Genomic DNA, 26642 nt, shown 5'->3' with positions numbered 1-26642 from the left:
TTTCCTTCTTTTTTTCCCCCATTTTCCACTAGCAGAAGTAGGGAAGCGTTTGGCACAACTTGCTTGCAGGACAGCGTACGTTCGGGCGAAAGCGAGAAAGGGGGAAAAAGAAGCATTATTTTCTCCCGCTCTCCTGCACAATTCTGTGTATTTGCGGTTTTTGGCGTTACTAACCCTCCCTTCGCGCGTATTGTGTTTTTTTTTTTGACTTTGTATTCTTCTCTCACGCTGTCTTGTACATGAGGTGGGATGGTGTCTCTTTATAGGTTAGGCGAGACAGCGACGGAGAAGGGGAAGGGAAGGTGTAAAACCCAACAAAAATAATGACAGGAAATGTGAATCCGTAGGAGACGAGAACACGATGCGATGTCTGATGCATCCCATTTCAAATCCGGCAACAATGGCGATTTAAGTACTTAGGTTTTCTTTTTCCTTTTTGGACGCTAATCTTTTGTGTTGTTATGTACGTTGCTGTTCAGGCGTCTCCTTGTCCATTCTTTTGTTCTGCTTTGCTTCCTTTACAGATCACGAGGAGACTTTTGTTTTCAGTGAAGGTTATTAGCGTTGGCTATGTTGTCTTTATATCTTCTTTTTTTTTTAAATGTCCGTGTATCAAAATCAAAATATTTTCAAGGTAACGCTTTTCTCTTTTTTCTTCTTCTTTTTATCTTGGTCGTGTATGGTAGCTGTTTCTCATCGTTCTATATTTCTGTCCATCACCTTCGCGCCGCTCAAATGTAAGACACTTCTCCGTTACGTAAAAGTTATGTTTCTTTTGCGACGTGCCTTTCGCGTCCACGAGTGTCTTTACTTCATTTTCTGAAGCCAGTTTGCCATACATGTTGAGTGACAGCAAAACACTAAAAATACAACAACAACAAAACACAGCCAAACAAACAGAAAATAAGGACATCAGATTAATACGTGGACAAATGCAAGCACAGGGATGCGTCGTGTCGACTCCAGTGGAGCAAATTGGCAAGCATTGAGGTCATTCACAAAAGAAAATCGGCGACGTGAGCGTTGCGGCCTGCATGGTACGCAACCAAACGCACTATGATGAATACATTCAGGCACGAGGAAGGTAACAATAAGGTGCCAGTGCATCTCCTAGCGATGCCTCTTCGCACTTCATCCTCTCCCATCCGAGCTTCTTCTCCTACGATAGCGTTCGCACGACTCCACTGATGGTTTCTGTCATTCTTTCTTTATCCTTTTGTTCTTCGTCTCCCTTCTTTTCCGGTTCGTTTAGCACTCTGATTGATATTTCTTCCAGACTCCATCGGCGAGCGCTTTCCCTTCTGTTGCCGTCGGAAAGTGTTGTCCTGCATCATTTTCTGGCTCTTCATGCAAGCTGAAGTATTCACGCTCACCTAGATACCTTTTTCTTGTTTTCCCTCACAGTTCCCATTACTCTTATTTCAAGTTCAGCGTTCTGCTGGCAGCTTTTCCTAGCGCGAAACACGCGAGAGGGCCCCCAAAGAAGAGTACCAGCAATGAAAAACAGCACCACGACAGCAACAACTGCTGATCATTAAAGGAGACACTCACATGTAGCGTACCTCTTAACCCCAAACAGCGGGATAATAGCACCCCAGGAAAGCACCGGAGTAGCCAGAAACTACCTGCACTGCGCAGGCTCGCAATGCTGTACGCAAGCCGCAAAACAACAAGTAAAAAGGCACTCAACATACTCGTTACTTTTTGCCGCTCTCTACGAATCTTCTCTACTCGTACCTCTTGCCTATGCCTTTCCACTTACTCCCGTCAGAACTTGTAGCGACCGTAGTTTTTCTCTTCCTTTTTTCTGTGTCAAAAAATCGCTTTCTCGCACTCTTTGAAGGGACTGGAGCAAAATCGCCGCCGCCCTCCTTTTTTTTTTTTTGCTTCCATTCCACTATGCAGGCGTTGTTGCTGTACACTTCCCTCTCCGTCTACGCAGCATTTATTCGCTAGAGGTGCACACAGGAGTTAGCTACTTCGCATCACACTGCCTTTTTACCTTCTCTTCAGCTTGCTGTTCGCTTGCTGCACTCCCCTACCGTTTTAGTGTACCTGCGGCGCTCTGTCAACCTTAGCGCCTCAGATTGCGTAAGCGCTGCACAGTCGAAGTACTGACTGTGTTGTACAGCTTTATCCCTTTTGCTAACGTCTCTTTTTTTTCTCCTTCCTATTCTTCAAAAAGATTCCTAAAAAAAAGTCCAAGATGGAGGTGAAGGGGAGCGTCAGCAGCAGCAGCAACCGACACCCGCTGATCGGGCAGCTGCGGCCCATCTTCCATGAACTTGAGACCGCCACCCCGCAAACACTGCCTTCCACCATCCTCAAGCTGGAATACGTGATTGAGGAGGAGAAAGATGCACTATTTCACCGCAACTCGATCAAGTCCTACACGGCGAACGCGCGCGTCTTCCCGAACTGGCTCAACGCACAACTGCGCCACCTCTTCGAGAACCCAAAAACGCACATGACAGGCGTGCAGGTGCTGCGTGCGTTACTTCCCGTCGAGTATGTGGAGCTGAACGAGATGACGAAGCTCTTTTCCGAGCTGCTTGTCCGCTGCGTCTTGGAGACGAACGACTATCAAACTGGCCTCGCCGCTGGCGAGGTGTGGGGGCTTTTGTTGAACAACGGCAGCAGTGTCGTGGAGGGCATCATCAATAACTGTCTGCATTTCTCGCTGGCCCTGCTCATGCGCGGCGGCCACGACGAAACTTTTTTAAGCGAGTCCACCGCTGACGCACGGCGTGTTAGCGGCAGTGGTGGCGGACCGAGCACGTCGTCGGCGCCGTCATCCCTCACCGAGGCGGTGAGACGCGACGATGACAGCTCCGCGACGGACGAGGAGCTCTTCCCTCAAGCAACGAAGCTCTCGGGCTGTCTTTTCATTCAACAGCTTGTGCGCCGCGTCCCGTCGACGATCGCGCCACACGTGAACAGCATTTTGGAGTGTCTGCGACGGGCCATACTAGACACGAACAAGCTGGTCCGCGTTAGCGCCGGCGACGCGTTGTTCCACACCTTAGCCATCTCCTACCGCTCCACCGACCCGAGCTTCTACAGCAGGTGGCAGAACACCTTATTAGAGGACGCAGAGCGCAGTACTACGTACGGGAGCGATGTCGTGCTGCATGGATGCCTTCTGGCGTTTAATGCGGTGCTTTACGCGACTGCCTCGCGTGAGACGGACGGGCGCCACGTCGGCTACTCTCATCAGGGACGCAAGCACATTCTGCAGCTGTGGGCCTTTGTGAACAGCAACCTTGTCCAAACGGCACACAGCAGCGACGTCCGCAAAGAGGTTCTCAACTCGCTGCCGCTTCTCGCCCAGTACGACGGCGCCACCTTCAAGGAGATCACCGTCAAGGGAGTGCGGGCACTGGCGGCGGTTGCGTTTGGCGAGACGAACGGGCCGGACGAGCGCGCCAACGTCTTCCGCGTCTTCGCGCAGCTTTTCACCGTGCTGCCCAGCCTCGTTGTACCCTTTCTCGACCACATGATGAAGTACATTGAGGCCTCGCTGACGCCGCGGCCCAACCGCGACCGCTGCCCAGAGGCCGTCACGTGCTTCGCCACGCTTTCTGGTGTAGAGCCGAATGCGGTGCGACCCTTCCTGCGGCACCTGCTAGGCCCCCTCTTCGCCGGCTCGGTGACGGAGCACTTTGCGCGTGATGTGGCGAAGATGTGCTCCGCCTTTCCGGAGCTGCGCTCGACTTGTCTATCCAAGGTGCTGGAAGCCACGAAGGAGCAGTTGTCCCGCATGCGTAACCGCCCCCGCCACGCGCGCGTCTCCGGCGAAACGGACCACAGCGCCATTGTGCGCAACTTGAGCTCCCTCGGCAGCTTGGACTTCACCGGGTACTCGACGCTGCAGTTTCTCTGTGATGCGGTGATCCGGTATGTGTCGGACCCGCACGAGGAGGTGCGCCGCTGCGCCATCAATCTATGCTTCAAGCTGGCGCTCTCGGGCTGCTCGCAGTCGCCGTGCGAGCGCACCGACGTCGGCGTGGTCATCCACCGCGGTTGCGAGCACATGGGGCTGATCAACACCGTCATCAAGAAACTGGTGAGCGCCGCCGTCGCGGACACCGAGAGCGACATCCGTCTCCACACGCTCGAGCACCTCACCGGGGAGTTCGACTACACGTTGGCGCTGCAGGAGATCTGCGCGGCAATCTTCCCGGCCCTGCACGACCACCACCAGAATCGAATTGCCGCCGTGCGCCTGCTGGGCCGCCTGTCCAGCCGCAACCCGTCCTGCATCCTGCCGATGCTGCGGCGTGTGATGGTGCAGTGTATCGCCGACATCCGCCTCTTCCAGGTGCCGAAGCGGCAGGAGCAGGCGGCGGCGGTGCTGAGCGCCGTGGTCGAGGCCGCCCCTGCCATGGTGCGTCCCTACATCTCGTCGCTGCTGCAGGACTGCGTGCAACGGCTGCAGGAGGACAACCAGGAGGTCCCGGTCCTCACGGCGCTGTTGTCGCTTCTAGGTAAACTGGCGCGGTACGCAGAAGGCGATGACGTCGCCGCTGTGGCTGCGATCCGTCCGTGCGTCATTCAGCACATCTTAGACTCTTCGAGCATTCAGAAGAAGTTAGAGGCGATTCGAGCGCTGGGCGACATCATACGCACTACGAAGGACGTCGACGTGTACGAGACAAACCCGGAGCTGCTGCGCGTGCTCCTTTCGGCGCTGCACGGCGGTTTCAAGGAGACGTGGCCGGTCCGGCTGGATGTCCTGAAGCTGATGGGCATCATCGGCGCCGTCGATCCGGTGCGTGCGAAGGAGATTACGCGGCACCTGCGCGACAGCGGCCTCAGCAGCGGCGCCACGGCGGCCCCCGCCGCCCTCCAGCTCTCATCTTCCCGTGGCGAGGAGGCGATTGTGCAGAACGTGGTCAGGAACGTCCTGAGCGTGCTGCGGCTGCCTTCGCTCTCCGACGACCAGTGCCTCTGCGCGGTGCAGGTGATCGCGAACACGCTCTCCCTCAAGGAGGCGTCGAACGGCTGCCTTATCCCACTGTACCGCGAGATCGTTCAAACCGTGTTGCAGCAAATCACGCAACAAGCGAAGATACGCGAAAACCTGCTGGGCGTCATGACGCGCATTGTGTACCTCTACGGCCAGTACATCCGCCCCTATCTGGATGAGCTCATCACCACCTGCATTGGCTTCCTCATGTCCGCTGAACGCGGGGTGCTGGTGGAGGTGTTGTGCCTGTTGAGCGAGCTGCGCCGATCGCTGCGCGAGGAGTTCCGGCCGTCGCTTTCGCTCGTGCTGCCGCCGCTGATTCAGACTGTTCAGGCGGACGCCGCCCACGCCGGTGAGCCGGCCTTCGCCTTCCTCGTCGAGATGGGCCACCTGCTCGATGACTACCTGCACAACGCTGTGCCGTGCGTGTGTGAGGTGGCGAGTAATCCGGCCTACCCTGTGCCGTGCCGTGCGGCCGCCGTCGACGCCATTCGCCACTTCGCCCGTCGGCTGCCGCGTCTCGTTTTCCACGCGTCACGCTGTGTTCACTGCCTTTGCCGCGTGCTGCGAGAGATGGAGGGCGTCGCGCTCGACGTGCCGCCGCTACCTGTCGCGGGGCCCAGCGGACGAACAGGCAGCAGCATTAGCAGCCACCCCACGAACCACTCCGCCGCCGCCGCAGCAGGTGTCTCCTACACGGGTGACTCCCACGGCGCGAACGCGGCAGCCGCGGCAGACGCGCGCACGCTCGTGGCCGTCACGCTCGACGCCGTGCGCAACGTCGCCCGCAACCTCGGCAGCGACTTCGAGAAGTACACCCCGATGGTCTTTCCCGTGCTCGACGCGTACGGAGAGGACGGCAAGGACGTGAAGTCGTTCGTGCTGAGCACGCTGCGCAGCGGTGGCCGGGTGGTCGCCCCGGAGAACTCGCAGGCGGAGGACGAGGAAGCGGCGGCGCGGTACCGCGTCAACGCGCAGCAGCGGCGCAAGACGGCGCTGGCGGACAACTTTGCGCAGCTTCGCAGCATCCTCGTCTCGCGGGATCGCGAAACGGAGGAGGAGTGGAACGCGTGGCTGAAGCAGCTGGCGGTGGAGCTGCTCCGCTCCAGCCCCTCCAACGCGCACGGGTTTGCCTTTGCCCTCGCCCAGCTGCACGAGCCGTTTGCGCGACACATGTTGCACTCTGCCTTTGCGGCGTGCTACGCGGAGATGGAGCCGCGGACGAAGGAGGTCGTGCGCTCCCTTCTTGGCGTCGTGCTGCGGAGTCAGCGGGTGCCGTCGGAGGTGCTGCAGGAGCTGCTGAACCTCTCCGAATACATGGAGCGACTTGAAATGCGCTTCAACCCGATGGAGGGATCGCATAGCACCTACGCGGGTCTCCTGTTCGACCTCAAGACACTGATGGGCAGCAGCGAACGGTGCAATCTGTACGCCAAGGCGCTGCACTACGTCGAGATCCAGTTCTACGAAGCCACGTACGAGTACGAGCGCAGCTTCATGCGTGGTCAGGCGCACCCCCTGCCGCCGGAGGACTGGATGAAACTGCTGCAGTGGTGCGAAAAGAGCATCTACCTGTGCAACCTGCTCGGCCTGCGTGAGAGCGCAGAGGGCATGCTCAAGTACATCCAACACAACTTCTCCTTTCTCACCGGCAAGCCGCCGTCGGAGCTGCCTCGCATGATGGACGCGCAGCTCTTCGAGAAGCTGCAGTGGTGGTCGCAGAGCTTGCGGGCATACGAAAAAGGGCTGCACGCGGAGCCGAACAAGTTCAGCAACATGGCAGGACTGATGCGCTCGCTGGACAACTTGGGCGACTACGGGCGATTGCTCGAGTCGTGGAAGTTGTTCTTCCCGCGCATCAGCCGCAAGGAGGCATCGGAGCTGGCCCCGTACGGTGCCCACGCCGCGTGGCTGCTGCGCTGCTGGGACGACATGGAGACGATCACGGCCTACATGAGCGACGACGGCTACGTCGGCACCACCGCCGTCTTCTACCGCGCTGTGCTGGCCACCCACAAAAAACAGTTTCACGGCGCCGTGCCCATCATCCAGAACTGCCGCAAGCGGCTCGACTCGACGCTCTCCGCGTTGGTTGCTGAAAGCTACGACCGCGCCTACGGCCTCTTTGTCGGCATTCAGCAGCTGAGCGAGCTCGAGGAATTTGCCTTTGTGGCGAAAAACCCGCAAGGCTTGAACCACTGGCAGGAGCTATGGGAACAGCGACTCGCTGCGATGGCCTACGAGGGCTGGCCAGGCACGCTGGCCGACCACACGCTGGTCATTCCACCATCGCAAGAGTTGGACATGTGGCTGCGCTTTGCGGCGCTGTCCCGCGTGCACGGCCGAGAACGCACGTCGCGGGACGTCTTGTTCGACCTGCTCGGCGAGCAGACGATCGCCACGGCGCTGGAGCAGGACAAGCTGCCGCAGCCCACCATCGCCCTCGCTGCCTTTCAGCACATGTACGAATTGCAAGAGCGGGAGAGGGCGGTGGAGACGCTCGACACGTACTTGAAAAAGATGGATAAAGTGGGCATGGCAGCAGCAGCAGCAGCGGCTCCAGCGACCTCTCCTGTCTATGCGAGTGGCAGCCAAGCAAGTCTGGCGATGTGTCACTCGAAGCTCGCCAGCTGGCTCTTCACGTTGGCAAAGAAGAAGCACAGTTTGGACACGGACTACCGCAATTACATCCGCCATCACCTCGAGCGGGCGACGAGTCTGGACAGCACAAACGGCTCCATCTGGCACACATGGGCGCGATTTAATCACGACCTCGTCAGCCACCGGTGGCGCAACAACAACACCGCCGCCGCCGCCTCCGAGCTGCGCCGTGAGGAGCACGTGAATCACATCGTCGCCGCCATGGACGGCTATGTGCGCAGCGTGTGCTTTTCGCAGGAGCTGGAGGACGTGTTGGGATTTCTTTCCCTGTGGTTCAGTCACGCGGCTCTGCCGCAGGTGCAGAACAATGCCGCCATGCATGCCCAGATCTTGCAGGTCAGCCCCACCGTGTGGCTGAAGGTGATTCCGCAGATCATCGCTCGTCTGCACGCGCGTGACCCGGTCGTGTCGGAATCCGTCTTCCACCTTCTCGCGATCGTCGCCAAGGCCCACCCGCAGGCACTTCTGTACAGCCTCAACGTCACGCTAAACTCCAGCGTGCAAGGCCCTGACAACAACGCAACGGAGCAGATGGAGCGCAAGCAGGCGGCGCAGCGGCTGCTGGGGCGCATTAAGGAGATGCACCACCAGGGCCGCGCCATGGTTAAGGACGCCGCCCTCGTCTGCCAGGAGCTGGTGCGGTGTGCGGTGCTGTGGACGGAGTTGTGGTTCGACGAGTTGGAGCGGGCGTGGTTTCAGTGGGGCCGCGACAAGAACGCGCACAGCGTCTTCCAGTCGCTGCAGCCGCTGCTGGAGCAGCTGTCGCATCCAGACACCTTGGCGGAGTCGCACTTCGTGGCGGAGTTCGGCGAGCTGCTCAGCGGGGCGTGCGAGTACGTCGAAAAGGCCGCCTCGACCGGCAACAACGTTTACATGGAGGAGGCGTGGAACCGCTTCAAGACGGCTGTGAAACGGATGGACGAGCAAATCAGCGGGATGGCGTCGCTGGCGTTGCAGCTGGTGAGCCCGCGCCTGACGCAGAGCGGCAAGGACTTGTCCCTTGTGGTGCCGGGGCAGTATAGCGAGAGCGGGGTATACCCTTCCATTGCCTCCTTCCAGAACACGCTCAAGGTGATGAACTCGAAGCAGCATCCGCGCCGCCTCTACATCAACGGTACGGATGGCGTCCTCTACAAATTTCTGCTCAAAGGCCACGAGGACCTACGGCTGGACGAGCGCGTCATGCAACTCCTCGCTTTTGCGAACACGCTGTTGGAGAAGCACTCCGCCATTCAGCGACGGGACTGCATGATTCAGGTCTTCTCTGTCACCCCGCTCAGCGAGAACGCCGGCTTAGTGGGCTGGGTTGACAACTGCGACACGCTGCACCAGCTGATAAAGGACTACCGCGTGCACTCCAAGTACCTCTCAATCGAGGTGAACCTGATGCTGAGCTTCAACGTGGACCTCGACCGCTTGCAGGTGATCCAACACGTGGAGCCGTTTGAATTCGCGCTGGAGCAGACAGAGGGTACCGACCTCGCGAACTCGCTGTGGATGCGCGCGCCGAGTGCAGAGTCGTGGCTGGACCGGCGCACCACCTTTGTCTGCTCCCTCGCCACCATGTCGATGGTGGGCCACATCCTCGGCCTCGGCGACCGCCACCCCTCCAACCTCATGGTGCACTCCTTCAGCGGCCGCGTGGTGCACATCGACTTCGGCGATTGCTTCGATGTCGCACAGAATCGCAGCGCCTTCCCCGAGAAGGTGCCTTTCCGCCTGACACGCATGCTGGTCAAGGCGATGGAGATGGGCGGCATCGATGGGCTCTTTCGCCACGGCTGCATCACGGTGATGGGGGTGCTGCGTGAGGAGGGCAGCAGCATTTTAGCGCTGCTCGAGGCCTTCGTGCACGATCCTCTCGTCTCGTGGTGGCGCGATGAGTCGGAGGATGGGGCGACCACTGTCACCGTCCCCACGCCCGTTGCACCGAGCAGCGGCATGGCCTCCACTGACACGGCGGCGCCGCCGCTTGGCGGGCACTACTCCCAACGCGCCGCCTACACCGCCATTGGAGAGTCCTTTCACCAGTCACGCAGCGCCTTCGCGTCTCGCACACCGGTGGCGCGTTCGTTTGCGGCACGTGGCAGCCGTTCCCTTCGTGCCCCCCGCGCCTCCGTTGCCGCGAGCACCCCGGCGGCCGACCCGGTGAGCGCCAGCGCTAAGTCATCCGAGATTGTGAGCAACATGTCGGCGAACCAGACCAGTGAGGCGAAGAAGGTGGTGAACCGCATTCGGGAGAAGTTGGAGGGCCGCGAGTTCGCCAGACGCTGCGCGACGCTGGGCGGGACGATGCACACCGCGGGAGGGTTGGGCAACACGAAAGAGGACGGTTCGGTAGAGGATCCGTTCTCTGCCGCGGAGTCGGACGGGGCCACGCCCATTGGGAGCTCTGACGATGGACTCTCCGTGCAAGCGCAGGTGTCACAGCTGATTCTCGAGGCCACCTCTAACGAGAATCTGTGTGTGCACTTCCAGGGGTGGTGTCCCTTCTGGTAAAGGGATCAGGACCAGGCGCCGCTGTCTGTTCCCTCATGCGCGCTCTCCCTCCCTTTTTTTTTTTTTGATTCACCTGAGGGCGCCATGAAGTGCTTTCGTTTCGCATATAAGTGGCATGTGCGCGTGTGAAGAGGGCCTGTTACGGCGCTGGCTACGGAATTGTTTTTCCCTTCGTCTTTTATTATTATTGGAATGGCGAGTGTTTTGATGCATGCGCGGTCGCAGGGCCGCAGCTTTTTGCAGCTTCTCTCATAACCAGTAGTTAAAACAGGCAGAGAAAATGCAGGAGTTAATTACAGATATATACAAGACGTCGGTTTCCTTCCTTTCCACACTACAATAGATGAACGCTGTTAAGGAAATTTCGGCGGCGAGAAACAAAAGAAATACTGAAGGAAGATGCGGCAAATTCCGCACCTAACATTCAATGTGTGACCATTTTGGTGCGTAGGAGGCGTTTTTTTTCAAAGTATGAAACGTACTTGTCTCGCTTTTGTGTTCCCACGCTTTCCTTCTTCGTCGAACACATCCCTTCATTTTTTATTTTCCTTGTACTTATCGATCAGCTCTTTACCGTGGAGGTGCCGTAAGACCTCTTTCTCCACCGATCACGCTGGTTTCGGCTTTCAGAAACACATACTTTAAGGAAAAACTCTTTTAATCCAGTCGCGTGCTTCTTCGGCACCTAACGCAAGAAAAGTTAATAATCATGGAGTCCTTCTTGTCGAATCCGAAAAACGTCGTTGTCTTGGACGGCGGCCTCGCCACCGAGCTGGAGAAAGGCGGCTGCGACCTGTCCGATCCTTTGTGGTCGGGCAAGGTGCTCCTCGAGACGCCGCGCCTCATTCAGGAAGTGGAGGAGTCTTACCTGGAGGCCGGCGCACGCTGCATTATCACCGCCAGCTATCAAGTCACACCTCAGAGCCTCATGGAGCACCGCCACCTCGCCGAGCCAGTTGCCGTCGCTTCCATCGAGGAGTCGGTCCGCATTGCGCAGCGGGCACGCGAGCAGTACCTGCAGCGTCACCCACAGGCCGGCCCGATCTTCATCGCGGGCTCTGTCGGCCCTTACGGCGCCTACCTCTCCGACGGCTCTGAGTACCGCGGAGACTACGTGCGAACAGCAGAGCAGTTTAAGGACTTTCATCGCTCTCGTATCGCGGCGCTGGTCCGTGCGGGCGCGGATGTGTTGGCCATCGAAACCCAGCCCAATGCGGCGGAGGTGCGTGCCATTATCTCGCTGCTGCAGGAGGAGCATCCGTCGAGTCGTGCCTGGGTGTCCTTCACGACTTCACGCACCTCACCGGCGGAGGCGATTAGCGACGGCACCCGGTGGACAGACATCGTTCCGATGCTAGAGGCTGCCCCGCAGATCATCGCCACGGGCGTGAACTGCATCCCGATGGCAGAGGCGTCTGCTGCGCTGGCGCACCTGCACACGCTGACGCGTCTACCATTGGTTGTCTACACCAACTCCGGCGAGACCTTCGACGCTGCTACGAAGTCATGGCTCCCTATCACCGTGTGCGATGGCACTTCGCTCAGTCTGCAGGCCCTGGCGACGGAGTGGGCAGGCCACGGTGCTCGTCTGATCGGTGGCTGCTGCCGTACAGGACCGGCTGATATCGCAGGCACCGCGTCTGCCTTGAGGAAAGCAGGCTACACGGCATCAAACACCAACACTAAAGAGAAATGAAATCTCCTTGGTCATACCTGCAGCAACAGGCTCCACCTTCCCTTCTACGCAAAAGAGATGCCGTTTTTGTTGTTGTAAATACCACACAGGGTCGACCCACTCACACCAGGCAAACAAGAGCTACACATATTGTACACACGCATGAAACGGGCTGAAGCATGATGTGTGCACCCGACGATCAAGAAACCGCTATTACGTATTCTTTGTATATCACGGCTGCCTTCACGCGAAAGTCTTTGGCGTACCTTTTCTTTGTCCTCCGCTTGCGCGCGAGGGTGTTCGAGGGCGACCCGCAGCGCGTTGTCTGTCCGTGCTTTGGCACTTGGGCCGGCGCACGTCCTTCCAAGGGGACGGCACTTTCCGTTTCACTACTCCTCTTTTCTTTCACCTCGTTCAATCTTCGCCTTTCTGCCGTCTTGGTGCCACTCTACCGAACCCCCGCACAGTAAAACCGTAACTAAGCCGCAATCTCTCCAGCTATCAAAGTACTAGAAGACAGAGCAAAACCGACACGAAGCGACTGTCTCTTCTTCAAAACACCCCTTTCGTTTTCACGCGTTTCTGTTCCATTTTCCTGAACGTCATTGAGCGAATCCGCCAGTCATCATGAGCGCTCAGCAGGCCGCATCCAACGAGCCCCGCTCGGACTCGATGTCCGAGAGGGAGAAGGAGGTTGCGCAGGACGACGTTGACAAGAAACCGCAGGAGAACCCCGTCGAGGACGATGCGTCGATGTTGTCTGCGGGCAACCTTCGCGTGTGCGTTGTGCAGGCGATCGGCGGCACCCTGAACGGCTACAGCATCGGCTTCGTCGGCGTGTACTCTACCCTGTACGGGTACAGCACGAACTGCGCCAACTACCGCTTCGAGTCCGGGTGCTCGACGGTGCCGAACGCGAACTGCAAGTGGTTCCCCCCCTCAGGCACCGCCGCCGGGTACTGCGGATGGGTGGATGGCACGTGCAGCAAGCTGTACCCCAATGAGGACAACGGCGGTACGAGCGACAACGATGCGATTGTGAATTGCAACGGTGACAGTAGCCGGTGCGCGTGGTCGTACAGCGCTGGTGAGTGCCAGAACCCCTCCGGCTACTCGTCGTCTGACAACGGTATCTTTGCCGGCGCGATGATTGCGGGTTGCCTGATCGGCTCCGTCTTCGCTGGTCCGCTGGCCACTGCCATCGGCGCAAAGATCTCGTTCCTCCTCGTAGGTATCGTGGGTATTGTGAGCTCCGTGATGTACCACGTGTCGTGCGCCGAGGACGAGTTCTGGGTGCTGATTGTCGGACGCTTCGTCATCGGTCTGTTTCTGGGTGTTGTCGGTGTTGCGTGCCCCATGTACACCGACCAGAACGCCCACCCGCGGTGGAAGCGCACCATCGGCTGCCTGTTCCAGGTGTTCACGACGTTCGGTATCTTCATGGCTTCCATGATGGGTCTTGCCCTCGGCCAGAGTATCTACTTTGACCACGACCGCGACCAGAAGACGATGGCGCGCATGCAGGGTCTGTGCGCGGTCTCCACCATGTTCAGCATCGTCATGATCGGCCTCGGTGTCATCGTGAACGACTCCCGCGCCAAGTTCGACGGTGGCGACGACAAGAACGCGATTGAGCTCGACGCCAACGAGTACGGCTACGTGGAGATGATCCCGCGTCTGGTGATGGGCACTGTGATGGCCGGCACGCTGCAGCTGACCGGTATCAACGCCGTGATGAACTACGCGCCGACGATTATGGGCAGCCTTGGCCTTGCCCCGCTTGTCGGCAACTTCTACGTGATGGTGTGGAACTTCGTGACGACGATCATTTCGATTCCGCTGTCGTACGTGTTCACGATGCGCCAGCTGTTCCTGTTCGGCTCCATCTTCACGTCGTGCATGTGCATGTTCATGTGCGGTATTCCGGTGTACCCTGGTGTGTCGTCGAGGGACGCGAAGGACGGCGTTGCCATCACTGGAATCATCCTGTTCATTCTCGGTTTCGAGGTGTGTGTCGGTCCGTGCTACTACGTGCTGACGCAGGATATGTTCCCGCCGTCATTCCGCCCGCGCGGTGCGTCGTTCACGCAGGTGATGCAGTTCATCTTCAACCTGATCATCAATGTGTGCTACCCGATTGCGACGGAGCGCATTTCCGGCGGCAAGTCCGGCAACCAGGACAAGGGCCAGGCTATCGCGTTCATCTTCTTCGGCGGTCTCGGCATCATCTGCTTCATCGTCCAGGTCTTCTTCCTGCACCCGTGGGACGAGGCGAAGGACGGCAAGAAGGACATGTCTCCGGATCAGCGCCGTGGTGAGGCGGAGCTCGCTCAGTAACTGCGGAGGAACGGCATGTGATGGGATGTCGGCACTGCGGCCGCGATAATGCTTTTAGTGTTTCCCGTCCGCTTTTGTACTGTTACTTTCTGAAGCCGCTTTCTTTTATTATACTTCACATTTCTCAGGTACGCACCATTAACATTCCAGTAGCAGTAAGTGACTGTTTTGTATTTCATTTTAAAAGCTTTTACATCAAAAATCAAAAGTTCGTGGTGGCGGCGCCGAGCAGCTGGATGGTTGCCCTCTTGCTTTCTTTCGCGTTGAGTTTGAGTAGGGGGGGGGGGGAGGGGCGCTACTCCGCCGTTGAGGCTGTGAAGCATGTGTGGGTGCGTGTGCGCGTATTGGATGGACGAAACTGCACGGATGTGCACGGCTCGTCTTTCTTTTTTCTTTCACCACCGCCGCACTTGTGATTGTCCCGATACCTTTACGTTCCGCAACGGTTCTGAGCCCCACCAGCTCCTCGTGCGCACCCCATCACACCCAAAAGTAAGCATTATTTGCCCAACGGTAAAGGATGGTCGGAGGAAGAGGCGTTTTATAGTTTGTGAGGGAGTGATAAACTCCAGGCATTTCTTGCTTTGACTGATTTCTCATTTCACCCTCACTTTTGTTTTTGCTGTGTTGCTCATTAACACTACTCCGTACCAGATTGCCGAGGCTTTAAACATTAACAATAGAAAAGACGTTGAAAAGTTTCCCTTTCTCCTCTGTTCTATAATTCAAAGACGTTTTTATTTATTTCTGATTTGCCAATTTTTCTTCTCTCGTGTTTTACGCCTTAAAAAAGAAATATGAGTTATCTTTTCTTTTTCTGCTCTGATTTCTTCTTTCATGGCAGTTCGAGCGTCATGGCGTTCGTTAAGGACTACCAGTAGAATTAAATTTTGGAGCGTGTGCTTTCTGTGTTTTCCTCTTTAACTGTGTGGTGGTAGTGGTGGTTGCGAGCAACGATCAACGGGTGCACGACCCAACACTGCCGTCACCTCGTGCACGAACAAGGCGTTCCCAGATTTCAGAGGATGCTGCTACACAGGCGAATACCTCGCAATTTCCGCTTTGTGTGTAGTGAAGAGGTTACATGTACATTTTTTTTTCTGCTTCCTTCCGTGTCACCGAAGGACTATGAAGTTGAGAGGAAAACACACTAGCTTTTTTTCCCGAAAGAACTCAAAACACTTCTTTTTCTCTATGTTCCCCTTTTTCTGTTATAAACACCACGTTTTGCGTGACCTTTGACAAATGACTTGGCTTTATATATTTGACTACCTGCGGAGCACACGCGACTAGTAAAAGAGTTCACACTTAACCACTGTGAAAAGAAAGTTTGTTCTTTTTCAATTGTTTGGTTCATTTAGGTGGCTCTTTCCTCTTGAATTAAGGCACAAAGTCCGTGAGTTCCACTTGTAAGTACGTAAAACACACAAAAAAGCAAATGTGGTTTCTGGGAACGTTTTCAAGATTCACGCGATTTACTTGACAGACGCGCAACAGGAGCTGCACCCGAGAGATGCTTCGCTTTCAGACACTTTTATTGCGGTTCCGGCGCACTGTGCTTACAAGCCTTTTACAGCCACTGGACGCCTCTGCTGCCCACGATTGGTTTGGCACTATGAGAGCCTTCGCGCGAAAGTCTTTGGCGTACCTTTTCTTTGTCCTCCGCTTGCGCGCGAGGGTGTTCGAGGGCGACCCGCAGCGCGTTGTCTGTCCGTGCTTTGGCACTTGGGCCGGCGCACGTCCTTCCAAGGGGACGGCACTTTCCGTTTCACTACTCCTCTTTTCTTTCACCTCGTTCAATCTTCGCCTTTCTGCCGTCTTGGTGCCACTCTACCGAACCCCCGCACAGTAAAACCGTAACTAAGCCGCAATCTCTCCAGCTATCAAAGTACTAGAAGACAGAGCAAAACCGACACGAAGCGACTGTCTCTTCTTCAAAACACCCCTTTCGTTTTCACGCGTTTCTGTTCCATTTTCCTGAACGTCATTGAGCGAATCCGCCAGTCATCATGAGCGCTCAGCAGGCCGCATCCAACGAGCCCCGCTCGGACTCGATGTCCGAGAGGGAGAAGGAGGTTGCGCAGGACGACGTTGACAAGAAACCGCAGGAGAACCCCGTCGAGGACGATGCGTCGATGTTGTCTGCGGGCAACCTTCGCGTGTGCGTTGTGCAGGCGATCGGCGGCACCCTGAACGGCTACAGCATCGGCTTCGTCGGCGTGTACTCTACCCTGTACGGGTACAGCACGAACTGCGCCAACTACCGCTTCGAGTCCGGGTGCTCGACGGTGCCGAACGCGAACTGCAAGTGGTTCCCCCCCTCAGGCACCGCCGCCGGGTACTGCGGATGGGTGGATGGCACGTGCAGCAAGCTGTACCCCAATGAGGACAACGGCGGTACGAGCGACAACGATGCGATTGTGAATTGCAACGGTGACAGTAGCCGGTGCGCGTGGTCGTACAGCGCTGGTGAGTGCCAGAACCCCTCCGGCTACTCGTCGTCTGACAACGGTATCTTTGCCGGCGCGATGATTGCGGGTTGCCTGATCGGCTCCGTCTTCGCTGGTCCGCTGGCCACTGCCATCGGCGCAAAGATCTCGTTCCTCCTCGTAGGTATCGTGGGTATTGTGAGCTCCGTGATGTACCACGTGTCGTGCGCCGAGGACGAGTTCTGGGTGCTGATTGTCGGACGCTTCGTCATCGGTCTGTTTCTGGGTGTTGTCGGTGTTGCGTGCCCCATGTACACCGACCAGAACGCCCACCCGCGGTGGAAGCGCACCATCGGCTGCCTGTTCCAGGTGTTCACGACGTTCGGTATCTTCATGGCTTCCATGATGGGTCTTGCCCTCGGCCAGAGTATCTACTTTGACCACGACCGCGACCAGAAGACGATGGCGCGCATGCAGGGTCTGTGCGCGGTCTCCACCATGTTCAGCATCGTCATGATCGGCCTCGGTGTCATCGTGAACGACTCCCGCGCCAAGTTCGACGGTGGCGACGACAAGAACGCGATTGAGCTCGACGCCAACGAGTACGGCTACGTGGAGATGATCCCGCGTCTGGTGATGGGCACTGTGATGGCCGGCACGCTGCAGCTGACCGGTATCAACGCCGTGATGAACTACGCGCCGACGATTATGGGCAGCCTTGGCCTTGCCCCGCTTGTCGGCAACTTCTACGTGATGGTGTGGAACTTCGTGACGACGATCATTTCGATTCCGCTGTCGTACGTGTTCACGATGCGCCAGCTGTTCCTGTTCGGCTCCATCTTCACGTCGTGCATGTGCATGTTCATGTGCGGTATTCCGGTGTACCCTGGTGTGTCGTCGAGGGACGCGAAGGACGGCGTTGCCATCACTGGAATCATCCTGTTCATTCTCGGTTTCGAGGTGTGTGTCGGTCCGTGCTACTACGTGCTGACGCAGGATATGTTCCCGCCGTCATTCCGCCCGCGCGGTGCGTCGTTCACGCAGGTGATGCAGTTCATCTTCAACCTGATCATCAATGTGTGCTACCCGATTGCGACGGAGCGCATTTCCGGCGGCAAGTCCGGCAACCAGGACAAGGGCCAGGCTATCGCGTTCATCTTCTTCGGCGGTCTCGGCATCATCTGCTTCATCGTCCAGGTCTTCTTCCTGCACCCGTGGGACGAGGCGAAGGACGGCAAGAAGGACATGTCTCCGGATCAGCGCCGTGGTGAGGCGGAGCTCGCTCAGTAACTGCGGAGGAACGGCATGTGATGGGATGTCGGCACTGCGGCCGCGATAATGCTTTTAGTGTTTCCCGTCCGCTTTTGTACTGTTACTTTCTGAAGCCGCTTTCTTTTATTATACTTCACATTTCTCAGGTACGCACCATTAACATTCCAGTAGCAGTAAGTGACTGTTTTGTATTTCATTTTAAAAGCTTTTACATCAAAAATCAAAAGTTCGTGGTGGCGGCGCCGAGCAGCTGGATGGTTGCCCTCTTGCTTTCTTTCGCGTTGAGTTTGAGTAGGGGGGGGGGGGAGGGGCGCTACTCCGCCGTTGAGGCTGTGAAGCATGTGTGGGTGCGTGTGCGCGTATTGGATGGACGAAACTGCACGGATGTGCACGGCTCGTCTTTCTTTTTTCTTTCACCACCGCCGCACTTGTGATTGTCCCGATACCTTTACGTTCCGCAACGGTTCTGAGCCCCACCAGCTCCTCGTGCGCACCCCATCACACCCAAAAGTAAGCATTATGGCCACTCTAAGAGTGGCTGGACGGAAGCGGGAAACTTCTGTGCCTGACAGAGCGCTTGTGACATCAAAGATATATTCCTTTGCTTTCATTGTCGCTCCCTCCTGGCTTACAGCTGCATTTCCGGGTTTGTGTTCAGTCGACTCCTTGTAGCGGTTCACAGCGTTTGTTAAAGTGCTGAACTTTCTCTTCTAAACAATCAAGACGTTTTTATTTCGTTATCACCTTACTTTGTGTGGTATTGTTTTTCTCCTCTCCTTTTCGAATTCTACTTTTCCATTTTTTATTATTATTTGTCGGATGAAACTTAAGAAGTTAAAAGAATGTAAGTGTTTATTTATATAATCAAAGATGTATATGCCTTTCTTCATGTCTTCCATCGCCCGTGCCGTGGAGCCTTTGTTGTCTGGCGTCACTGCCTTGAAAGCAAATCGCTCTGCTGGTTTTTCTTGTCTTTTCGTCCTTTGCGTGTACAGTAAAAGTGTTGGAGAGTACCGTGCGATCAAAGAAGGATAAACATGGAACAAACTGGTTTCTTGGTCGTTCTTCGCATTTGAAGTGCTCCACGACTTTTACCTGGAGAATTGATCGATAGGGTGGAAGTAGTTGTGTCTGTCTCGTCTTGAACTTCAGTGAAAATGGCACATCTGTGTTTTCTTTCCCGCTTCCTTTAGCATTCATGTCAAAGGTTGTGAAGGAGCAGGCTGTACGAGTACCCTTCGCAAAGGATCTCAAAACATTTCTAAAGAGTTTTTTCTTTCTGTTAAACACTGCCCGAGAGTGTCGTATTATTTTTCCTATCTTCTTTTTTTTTTCTGTCTAAGGTAAGCGTGTGCAGGCATAAGGGGGTGATTCCTGATCTAAACTGGTAGCGTACCAATACGAAGACGTTGTCTTCACCGGTTTTCGATAAGAACCTCATTACCCCCTCCCCCTCCTCCCTTTTTTTCTCCGTTGAACACAGCCGACGCGTCTTGTCTTAAAGTCTTTTCTTCCTTTGTTTTTTGTGGTAAAGTGTACTGTCTTTTCGTTAGGATTCGAGCGCATCATTACGACAGCAGAATAGAGACTTGCATTGTGGTTAAAAAAAAAAGAAAAAGAGCAATACCAACGAAAGAGTTGTAGGATCTGAGGCGGCGAGGTGAATCATTTCTTCGACAGGCTGCGGCGATCACGAATGCCGCAACGGCTGCCGTGCGTCTCAGACGAGCGAAGTCGCGTTGCACTGTAAAGGGGGGGGGTCCCCTCGTGAAGTCCGCTTTCGCCGCTTTCTGTTTTTGTTGTGGTGTTCCTGTAAAGCCGCGTGATGGGTGCGCCTGCGACATGTAGCCCTGACTACCTCCTCTCGTGCAGCTGCATCTACACCAACGCATGACCTGTTTCGGCGGTCCTCCCGTTTCTCTTCTTGTGGCTCCCCAACTATTCTTTTTTCATCTACGCTTTTAATTCTCTCTTCTTGTGTCACACTGTCTTGGATACTTCTCGGGATTATTACAATAATTATCGCTGTTTTTAAATAGAATCTCTCACAATCAACGAACAACAACAACGCACAACTACACGGAGTTAACGAATAATACTACGAAAAGGGATCGAAGGCTCAAAAAGGCTTTTGGTTTTGTCACACTTTTCGGCGTGTGACAGGTTCTTTAGAAGACTAGCACTTTTTATATCTTACCCGCTCTTATATATTCTCGTGGCTTCGAGACTCATTCACTGTTTAACACGAGAGGAACAAGCAACACTGGCAGATCGGGCCGTTGAGTTACATCTGTTACATTATTGTTACTATTAAATATTATTACGGTTTCCTGTTTTTTTTTCCCTTTCCGTCAGGTCGTTGGCACCTGTATATTGAGGGAAAGAAGTCATACCTCGCGGAAGTCGCACTTTACGGGTGAGTCAAGATGGGCGTCGATTACTACAAGGTTCTTGGCGTCAGCCGCAACGCGAAGCCGAACGAGATTAAAAAGGCCTACCACCAACTTGCCCTCAAGTATCACCCGGACAAAAACACAGACAACCGCGAAGAGGCGGAGCGCAAGTTTAAGGAAGTGAGCGAGGCCTACGATGTGCTGATCGACGAGAAGAAAAAGAAAATCTACGATGTGTACGGCGAGGAGGGCCTAAAGGGTGGCGTCCCCGAAGATGGCGCCGGTGCCGGAGGCGCGGGCATGAACTTCGGAGGCGGGATGCCGGGCGGGATGCACGGCGCCTCCTACCACTTCTCCAACGCCGACGCCTTCAACATCTTTAATCAGTTCTTCGGTTCGTCGGACCCGTTTGCGGGCGGTGAGGCCTTCGGCGGGGGTGGCCCGGGTCTGCATCGCGTCTTCCGCGGCTACGGCGGGCCCGACGGGTTCGCCTCCGGCTTCGGCACGCCGCAGGCGTCGCCGGCCTACGATGTGCCGCCGATGGAGTACACCTTCGCCTGCACCCTCGAGGAGATTTACACGGGCTGCACCAAGAAGTTTAACGTGTCACGCAACATGCCGTCCGGCACGGAGAAGAAGACGTTTGAGGTGAAGGTGCTGCCGGGGTACAAGAAGGGCACGAAGATTCGGTTTGAGCGGGAGGGCGGCCGTGTCGAGGGCTACCCGCCGAATGTGCTGGCGGACATGGTGTTCATACTCGACGAGCGGCCACACCCCCGCTTTGAGCGCCGCAACGCGGACCTCTACACGACCCTGCACATCAACCTGAAGCAGGCGCTGCTGGGTAGCACGGTGACGGTGAAGGGCGTGGATGGCCAGTCCATCTCTCTTCCTCTGACGGGTGTGAGCAGGAACGGCCGGAAGCTGCGGGTGAGTGGGTCAGGCATGCCGGACCGCAAGACAGGCCGTCGCGGCGACCTGTACGTGACGATCGAGGTGGATATGCCGGATTCCCTCACCGAGGACACGAAGCGACTGGTGGAGAAGTGCACCTTCTAACTGGGTGTCCTCTTTCCACTGCTGATCAACAGGAAAAAGATAAGGCTGCTCTTCATCATGACCCTTTTTTTTTCTTCAGAAAAGGCTGAGAAGGAATGCTCGTCGTGGGCCGTACTCTTGAACAGGTCATACACATCTAAACCGCACTGTCCTTGCTTTACCATTTGTGCTCAAAAGGCTGTGGACCACTTTGCATTCTCTTTTTTCTCCCTTTTTACCTTCTCGCATGACAGCTCCCCATTTTTTCTTGTGTTGTTGTGCTTGTGTGTGCAAGAACACGGCCACCATTGCGACGCAGCACCAAATGGTCAACCCATGCGTTTTTGATGTGTTTCTGTGTCCAGGTCTTTGTTTGCCGCGCCAGTGGCACGTTCTCTTTTCTTCATCATATATAACTCTCGTTTTACCCCTTTTCACCGTGTGGATCGTTTAGTATTATTATTTTTCCCCTTTCCCTCTTTCGGGCACGTTTGTTGTAAGAAACGTCGCTGTTGCCTTCGTTGTTCGCTCGCTTCACGTACATGCATCGAAAAGTGTGCGCCGCCCATCGCTGATGAAGCGACAACGACATGCTCGCGAATACGCAAGCAAACGTTCAGCCACCACAACCGCCGCAACAACACGCAAGGAAGACAAGAAAAAGGTACGACACTTTTCCGACCAGCAACAGAAGGCAAGCTCGTCATTTTTCCATTTTCCATCGCTTCGAACGGCCCACTGAGGATATGAAAATTTAAAGGCACAAGTACTGGTTGCGTTGGAGGCGAAGCTTATCCGTTAAAGTGGGAAACTGCTTCGCACGAGCGGAAAGCGAATTGCAGTGAAAGTTTTTTTCATGATGGGACGGTCTCTCACGCCGGCAAACCACAACATGAAAAGAATAGCGTTTTATTCCCTCATGCAATTTGTACACTCTACTCTCTTTTTGAAATTTCAACTGCCACCTCCTTGTATTCACTTGCGTCTTCATCTCATGCGTTGTGGTTTCCCTTCGTTCACTGTTATGGGGGTGGGTGGGTGAACGAATACGTTTCTACCTGCAAAAATTGCACGCACAATAAAAAAACCACCACTCCAACGATGACCCCAAAGATGCAGTAGAAAGGAAGGTCACGCGAAAAAATTTGCCCCCCCCCCCATAAGTTGTAAGCTCTCTCCCATTTGAGATATTTTGGTATATATATATCGCCGTCTGGACCCTTTGTTTTTTTCGCATCAAACTTCCCTTCATCTTCGTATGTGAGCGCGTGAAGATGTTGGACAACACCGATGAGAGCATTAAAGTAATTGTGGTAGGAGACGGCAACGTTGGCAAAACATGTATGCTGCGCCGTTTTGTGAAGGGCGACTTCATTGCGCAGTACCGCAAAACGATCGGCGCAGAGTTTATGGAGAAGGATGTCTACATACGTTCTTCGGACACCACCGTGAAGCTAATGTTGTGGGACACGGCGGGGCAAGAGGTGTTTAATGCGCTTACACAGGCCTACTACCGCGGCGCCGGTGCCGCCGTACTGACCTTCAGCACGGTAGATCGCGATAGCTTCATGAACATTGCGGGGTGGAAGCAGCGAGTGGAGTCGGTCTGCGGCCCCATCACGATGGTGCTGTGCCAGACAAAGTTTGACCTTTCCCATGAGGCGGTCATTACAAACGAGGAGGCCGAGCAGCTCGCTAGCCAGCTGGAGGTGCCGCTTTTTCGCGTCTCCACAAAGGACGACTTTAACGTGACACAGCTGTTCGAGTTTACGGCGCAGCAATGCATGGAGGGCGCAGCAGCTGCGGCGGCGGCAGCAAACGGAGAAAGAAAGACCGAAGACGGTGGTTCCCGCGTAGAGGGTGAGCGCCGACAGTCAAGTGGTGGCGTCGAAGGGGAGCCAACGGCGGGCACCGAAAGGTTAGGGAAATCGTCGGCCGCGCCAGGTGCCGGCGGCGCGCCTTCCCCTCCTTTGGCAGGGGCCTCGACGGACGCCGGTGCAGAGGCACCTAGCGCGTCCCCCGTTGCCGATCCGTTCATACCTGCCGCTGCAGGAAGGGCTGGCAAGGGCGCGACGGCACCCACCGCTGCTGGCGTCAAATCGCAATCGAGCGGCGGAAAAAGTAAATCTTCTCCCCCACCAAAGAATAAGGTAACCCTGAAAGAACCAGAAGCGCGCGAGCACCACCACAAGAAAAAGTTCAGGTGCTCCCTGTATTGACGCAAAACCGCGTTCGCAGACACGGTGTTTTGATGAATAAAAAACATGTTAATACTGAATGGGCTGCTGTTTCATGTTCGTAACGCTGCCTACTTCGCCGCTATCCGTTTCGAACCGTTTTCCTGTCGCGCTTCTGGTTCTCAAGTGGACTGTTTCTAACACGCCTTCCCCGTTTTGATATCAATTTTTGCTTTTGTCCCACCCAACAGTCAAGCACGTCTTTTGTCTTTTTCTTTCAGCGTCATTTGTAAGAAATGCTCTCCGGCGCTGCATCCCCCCAGTTTTCTTTCCCTCTTGGTGCACCGATTCACAACTTCTCGTCCTTTTGGACCCACAAAACACTGAAGCGTCATTGAGTCCGCGAGTTTGCTGTTCTTTTCTTGGCTCTCCCTCGATGCGACACTCATTGCGTTGTGGTGTGCATTCGGAGCCGTGAGAGCCAAAGCAAACTGTTCTTTCTCTCCAAAAAGGAAAACAATAACATCAATACTCAGTTTCGCCACATTATCAAAAGTTACTTCACCACTCAGCGACGCGTCTGAGGCGTTTGCTAGTCGTTTTTCCCCCCCTCTGTTGTGCTTGCCGCTGAAGTGTCAAAAGGAAAGGGATACGCAAAAAAAAAAAGCCGAATTAAAACGAAGAGGTCGTTCCCCCAAAAGAAAAAAAAAACACATATCCGCAAAAGTAAGTGAAAAGAGAATCACTGCTTTACAGGTTCGACTTTTTTTGTTTCCTCCTTTCGTTGCTGCTTCTTGTTTTCTGCGCTGTAGCGCAGCTAGTGACGCCTTTATTCTAAAAAAGAAAAATAGAAAACGCTATTAACAATAAAATGTAACTTTTTGGTTCAAAACTTAAAAACGTGTCTTTTACGCAGCTCACATTTTCGTTCGTTTTCACGTTTTTCTCGTCGACAAGGATTTCCTGTTTTTTCCATTTTGTGTTGTTTACCTCTCGGCATTTCCGTTTTATGGAAATTAGGTTGTAACATTTCCACCCCCTTTTTATTGGGTTTGCTGCGTTCGTACGTCTGTAATTTCACGACCCTCCTTCTGATTGCGAGAAGTTCTCCTTTTTTTTTCTAAAATGGCGAACGCGAGATGTGTGTGTGTGTGGGTGTTCGTGTGTCCATTTTCGACTGCGAGCTGTTATTCTTAACCGTGGGTTTTTTTTTTGCGTCTACTTGTATTTTCTTTGTTGTTTGCATATCCATCAATACCCACTGCATCTTTGCAACTCGTACACGTTCTGTGCACACAAACACACCCATACACACCAAGAAAGAGATAATTTCCTTACTCTCATCAGCGGCACGTTCTACACAGTGAGCGAAGCGGTGCCAGAGCCCGTTGAATGTTCTCGCTGAGTTTTGCCGCTTTGTCGCCGGCGGCAGAACATTGTGCGAACCTCCATGAGAAAAGAACGAAGTTCCAACAGAACTTGTGTTGCGCACTTGCTCCGAATACACCAGGGCGTTTGGATGCCTTTCTTCTTCTCACTCTCTCTCCTGCTGCTCACTTGGAAACTGCTTTGTTGTCTTTCTCTCCTACGCCTCTTGTTCACCACCTCCTATTCATAACAAGCTCTGTCAGAAACGCTGAGGGAGAGAGCGAGAGGAAGCGAGAGGCAGAGTGGGCTCACTGAAAACGAGACCCCAGTGCGCTGCTAAAAGCGCCTTTCTGTCACTTCACCTTTTTTTTTTCTTTCTGCCATGTCGTTTATGGGCTATGTCCAATCGTTGTGGGGCCCCTCCGCTGCCTCGGCGTCCTCTTCCTCGAGCGGAGGTGGTGGCCTCTTTTCGTCCCCCGCTGTGTCGTCTTCGGCGGTACGCAGCAGCAGCTGCAGCGGTGGCTCGGCCCAGTACATCGGCAGCGGTGTGTGGCCCCTGTCTCCTCAGGTGCGGGAGGAGATGAAAAAAGGGACGCGGTACAACATGAAGGTGCTTCTCCGCGGCACCAAAGGCACGGGCAAAAGCACCCTGCTGGCTCGTCTGACCGGGCACCCCCTGCCCCTCTCCTACACGCCTTCCACCGAGTTGATCGCCTCCACGATGCGGCTGCAAGGCGAGCACTGCGCCCCGCACGAGGGCACCAAAGTCGATATTTGGGAGGTAGTGGAGGAGGGCCGGCAGCGGTCGGCGTCATCGTCGTCGCCCAACGCGACGGCGAAGGCGGCACACCACATCCCATCAGCGCAGCTGCAGGAGGCACTGCGGATGGCGGCAGACACCCGCTTACTGGATGTGTATGCCGGTGCTCACCTCACCATCTTCATGATCGATCCGCGCCAGCGCGCTTCGTGGGAGTACGCGAAGCAGGAGACACTGCACGTGCCGCCGACCTGCTGCGTCCTCTACGCCCTCAACTTCTCGGACGCGACAAGCGCAGCGATTACCGCGAACGTGCCGTTGGCGGAGGTGCAGGCGTGGCGTGGTCGTGTCCGGCGGGCCACCACCAGTGTGGTCCATCGCATGCTGGAGGGTCGGCAGGCCTCCGAGGAGTTCTCCGTGCAGCCCATGACGGCGGTGCTGAGCGCACTCTCAGGGGCGGGCATTATGGGTGTCATCCGCGCACTTCACGTGGCGAGCACATTGCTGCGCATCGCGACGGAGGAGGTGCGCGTTGTGCGTCTGTTTCAGCTTTTGGCGCGGCAACAGTCCGTCTCGATCGACAACGCTGCACCGCAGCCAAATCCCACACCAACACTAGCGCCAACAGGGGGCGCCGGGGCGGGTGAGCAACAGACAACAAGCGCGGACGATGTTTCCGTGAAGCAATCCACTGGAGATCCTCGTCAGTTAAGTACCCACAGTGGCTTTAACCAGCCCGGTGGCCACCCACCCGCAGCTCTTCAGCTGCCACCGGGAGTCGACGGTACGACTGCCCTTCGTATGGAGCACCGCGGCACGTCGTCGTCATCGGTGGTGTTGGGCGACCCGCCTCCGCTTTTAGACTCGCACTCCAACGGAGCCTCCCTGCGTCCGCTGACGGAAGCGGAAGCCATGAAGCTTTTTCTAGGCAGCGGCAGCAGCGGCGAGTCGAACGGCTCTGGTCGTTCCTCTTCCTCCTCTTCCTCTTCTTTTACCGCTGGGCCTTCTTCTCATGGCGGCGCAGGGACACCGCACACGCCCCGGGGCGTAGTCAGTGCCCGTCA

The 26642-nt window shown here is 55.6% G+C and overlaps 7 protein-coding genes across 13 annotated transcripts; all 7 read left to right on the top strand.

The window, feature by feature from the left end:
- Positions 1–1167: 1167 nt before the first annotated feature.
- Positions 1168–10129, top strand: ABB37_04072 (putative phosphatidylinositol 3 kinase; the record flags this gene model as incomplete). 3 transcript variants are annotated; one of them, XM_015801621.1, is made up of 1 exon in its annotated part: positions 1168–10129. In XM_015801621.1, the coding sequence occupies exon 1, from the start codon at positions 2207–2209 to the stop codon at positions 10127–10129; it is 7923 nt and encodes a 2640-aa protein (XP_015660241.1). In that variant the 5' UTR covers positions 1168–2206. The 3 variants fall into 3 exon arrangements, with proteins under 3 accessions (XP_015660241.1, XP_015660240.1, XP_015660239.1); XM_015801620.1 differs by having other exon boundaries at positions 1252–10129; XM_015801619.1 differs by having other exon boundaries at positions 1771–10129.
- Positions 10130–10694: 565 nt separating this feature from the next.
- On the top strand, positions 10695–11825 carry ABB37_04071 (putative Homocysteine S-methyltransferase; the record flags this gene model as incomplete). The annotated part of the gene is made up of 1 exon (XM_015801618.1): positions 10695–11825. The coding sequence occupies exon 1, from the start codon at positions 10839–10841 to the stop codon at positions 11823–11825; it is 987 nt and encodes a 328-aa protein (XP_015660238.1). The 5' UTR covers positions 10695–10838.
- A 432-nt stretch (positions 11826–12257) lies between these two features.
- On the top strand, positions 12258–14141 carry ABB37_04070 (glucose transporter lmgt3; the record flags this gene model as incomplete). 3 transcript variants are annotated; one of them, XM_015801617.1, is made up of 1 exon in its annotated part: positions 12258–14141. In XM_015801617.1, the coding sequence occupies exon 1, from the start codon at positions 12432–12434 to the stop codon at positions 14139–14141; it is 1710 nt and encodes a 569-aa protein (XP_015660237.1). In that variant the 5' UTR covers positions 12258–12431. The 3 variants fall into 3 exon arrangements, with proteins under 3 accessions (XP_015660237.1, XP_015660236.1, XP_015660235.1); XM_015801616.1 differs by having other exon boundaries at positions 12271–14141; XM_015801615.1 differs by having other exon boundaries at positions 12287–14141.
- A 1835-nt stretch (positions 14142–15976) lies between these two features.
- Positions 15977–17860, top strand: ABB37_04069 (glucose transporter lmgt3; the record flags this gene model as incomplete). Of its 3 annotated transcripts, none has more annotated exons than XM_015801614.1 (1): positions 15977–17860. In XM_015801614.1, the coding sequence occupies exon 1, from the start codon at positions 16151–16153 to the stop codon at positions 17858–17860; it is 1710 nt and encodes a 569-aa protein (XP_015660234.1). In that variant the 5' UTR covers positions 15977–16150. The 3 variants fall into 3 exon arrangements, with proteins under 3 accessions (XP_015660234.1, XP_015660233.1, XP_015660232.1); XM_015801613.1 differs by having other exon boundaries at positions 15990–17860; XM_015801612.1 differs by having other exon boundaries at positions 16006–17860.
- A 2020-nt stretch (positions 17861–19880) lies between these two features.
- ABB37_04068 (putative chaperone protein DNAj) lies at positions 19881–21900 on the top strand. Its single transcript, XM_015801611.1, has one exon. The coding sequence runs from the start codon at positions 20269–20271 to the stop codon at positions 21292–21294; it is 1026 nt and encodes a 341-aa protein (XP_015660231.1). The 5' UTR covers positions 19881–20268; the 3' UTR covers positions 21295–21900.
- Positions 21901–22385: 485 nt separating this feature from the next.
- On the top strand, positions 22386–23492 carry ABB37_04067 (putative small G-protein; the record flags this gene model as incomplete). Its single annotated transcript, XM_015801610.1, has 1 exon — positions 22386–23492. The coding sequence occupies exon 1, from the start codon at positions 22548–22550 to the stop codon at positions 23490–23492; it is 945 nt and encodes a 314-aa protein (XP_015660230.1). The 5' UTR covers positions 22386–22547.
- A 1579-nt stretch (positions 23493–25071) lies between these two features.
- ABB37_04066 (hypothetical protein) lies at positions 25072–26642 on the top strand (the record flags this gene model as incomplete). Its single annotated transcript, XM_015801609.1, has 1 exon — positions 25072–26642. A coding segment is annotated over exon 1 (1442 nt), but the record flags the coding sequence as incomplete, so codon positions are not given.

This window comes from Leptomonas pyrrhocoris, assembly GCF_001293395.1.
Source record: "Leptomonas pyrrhocoris isolate H10 chromosome Unknown, whole genome shotgun sequence".
Lineage (NCBI taxonomy): Eukaryota > Euglenozoa > Kinetoplastea > Trypanosomatida > Trypanosomatidae > Leptomonas > Leptomonas pyrrhocoris.
This window is presented reverse-complemented; position numbering and strand designations above follow the sequence as displayed.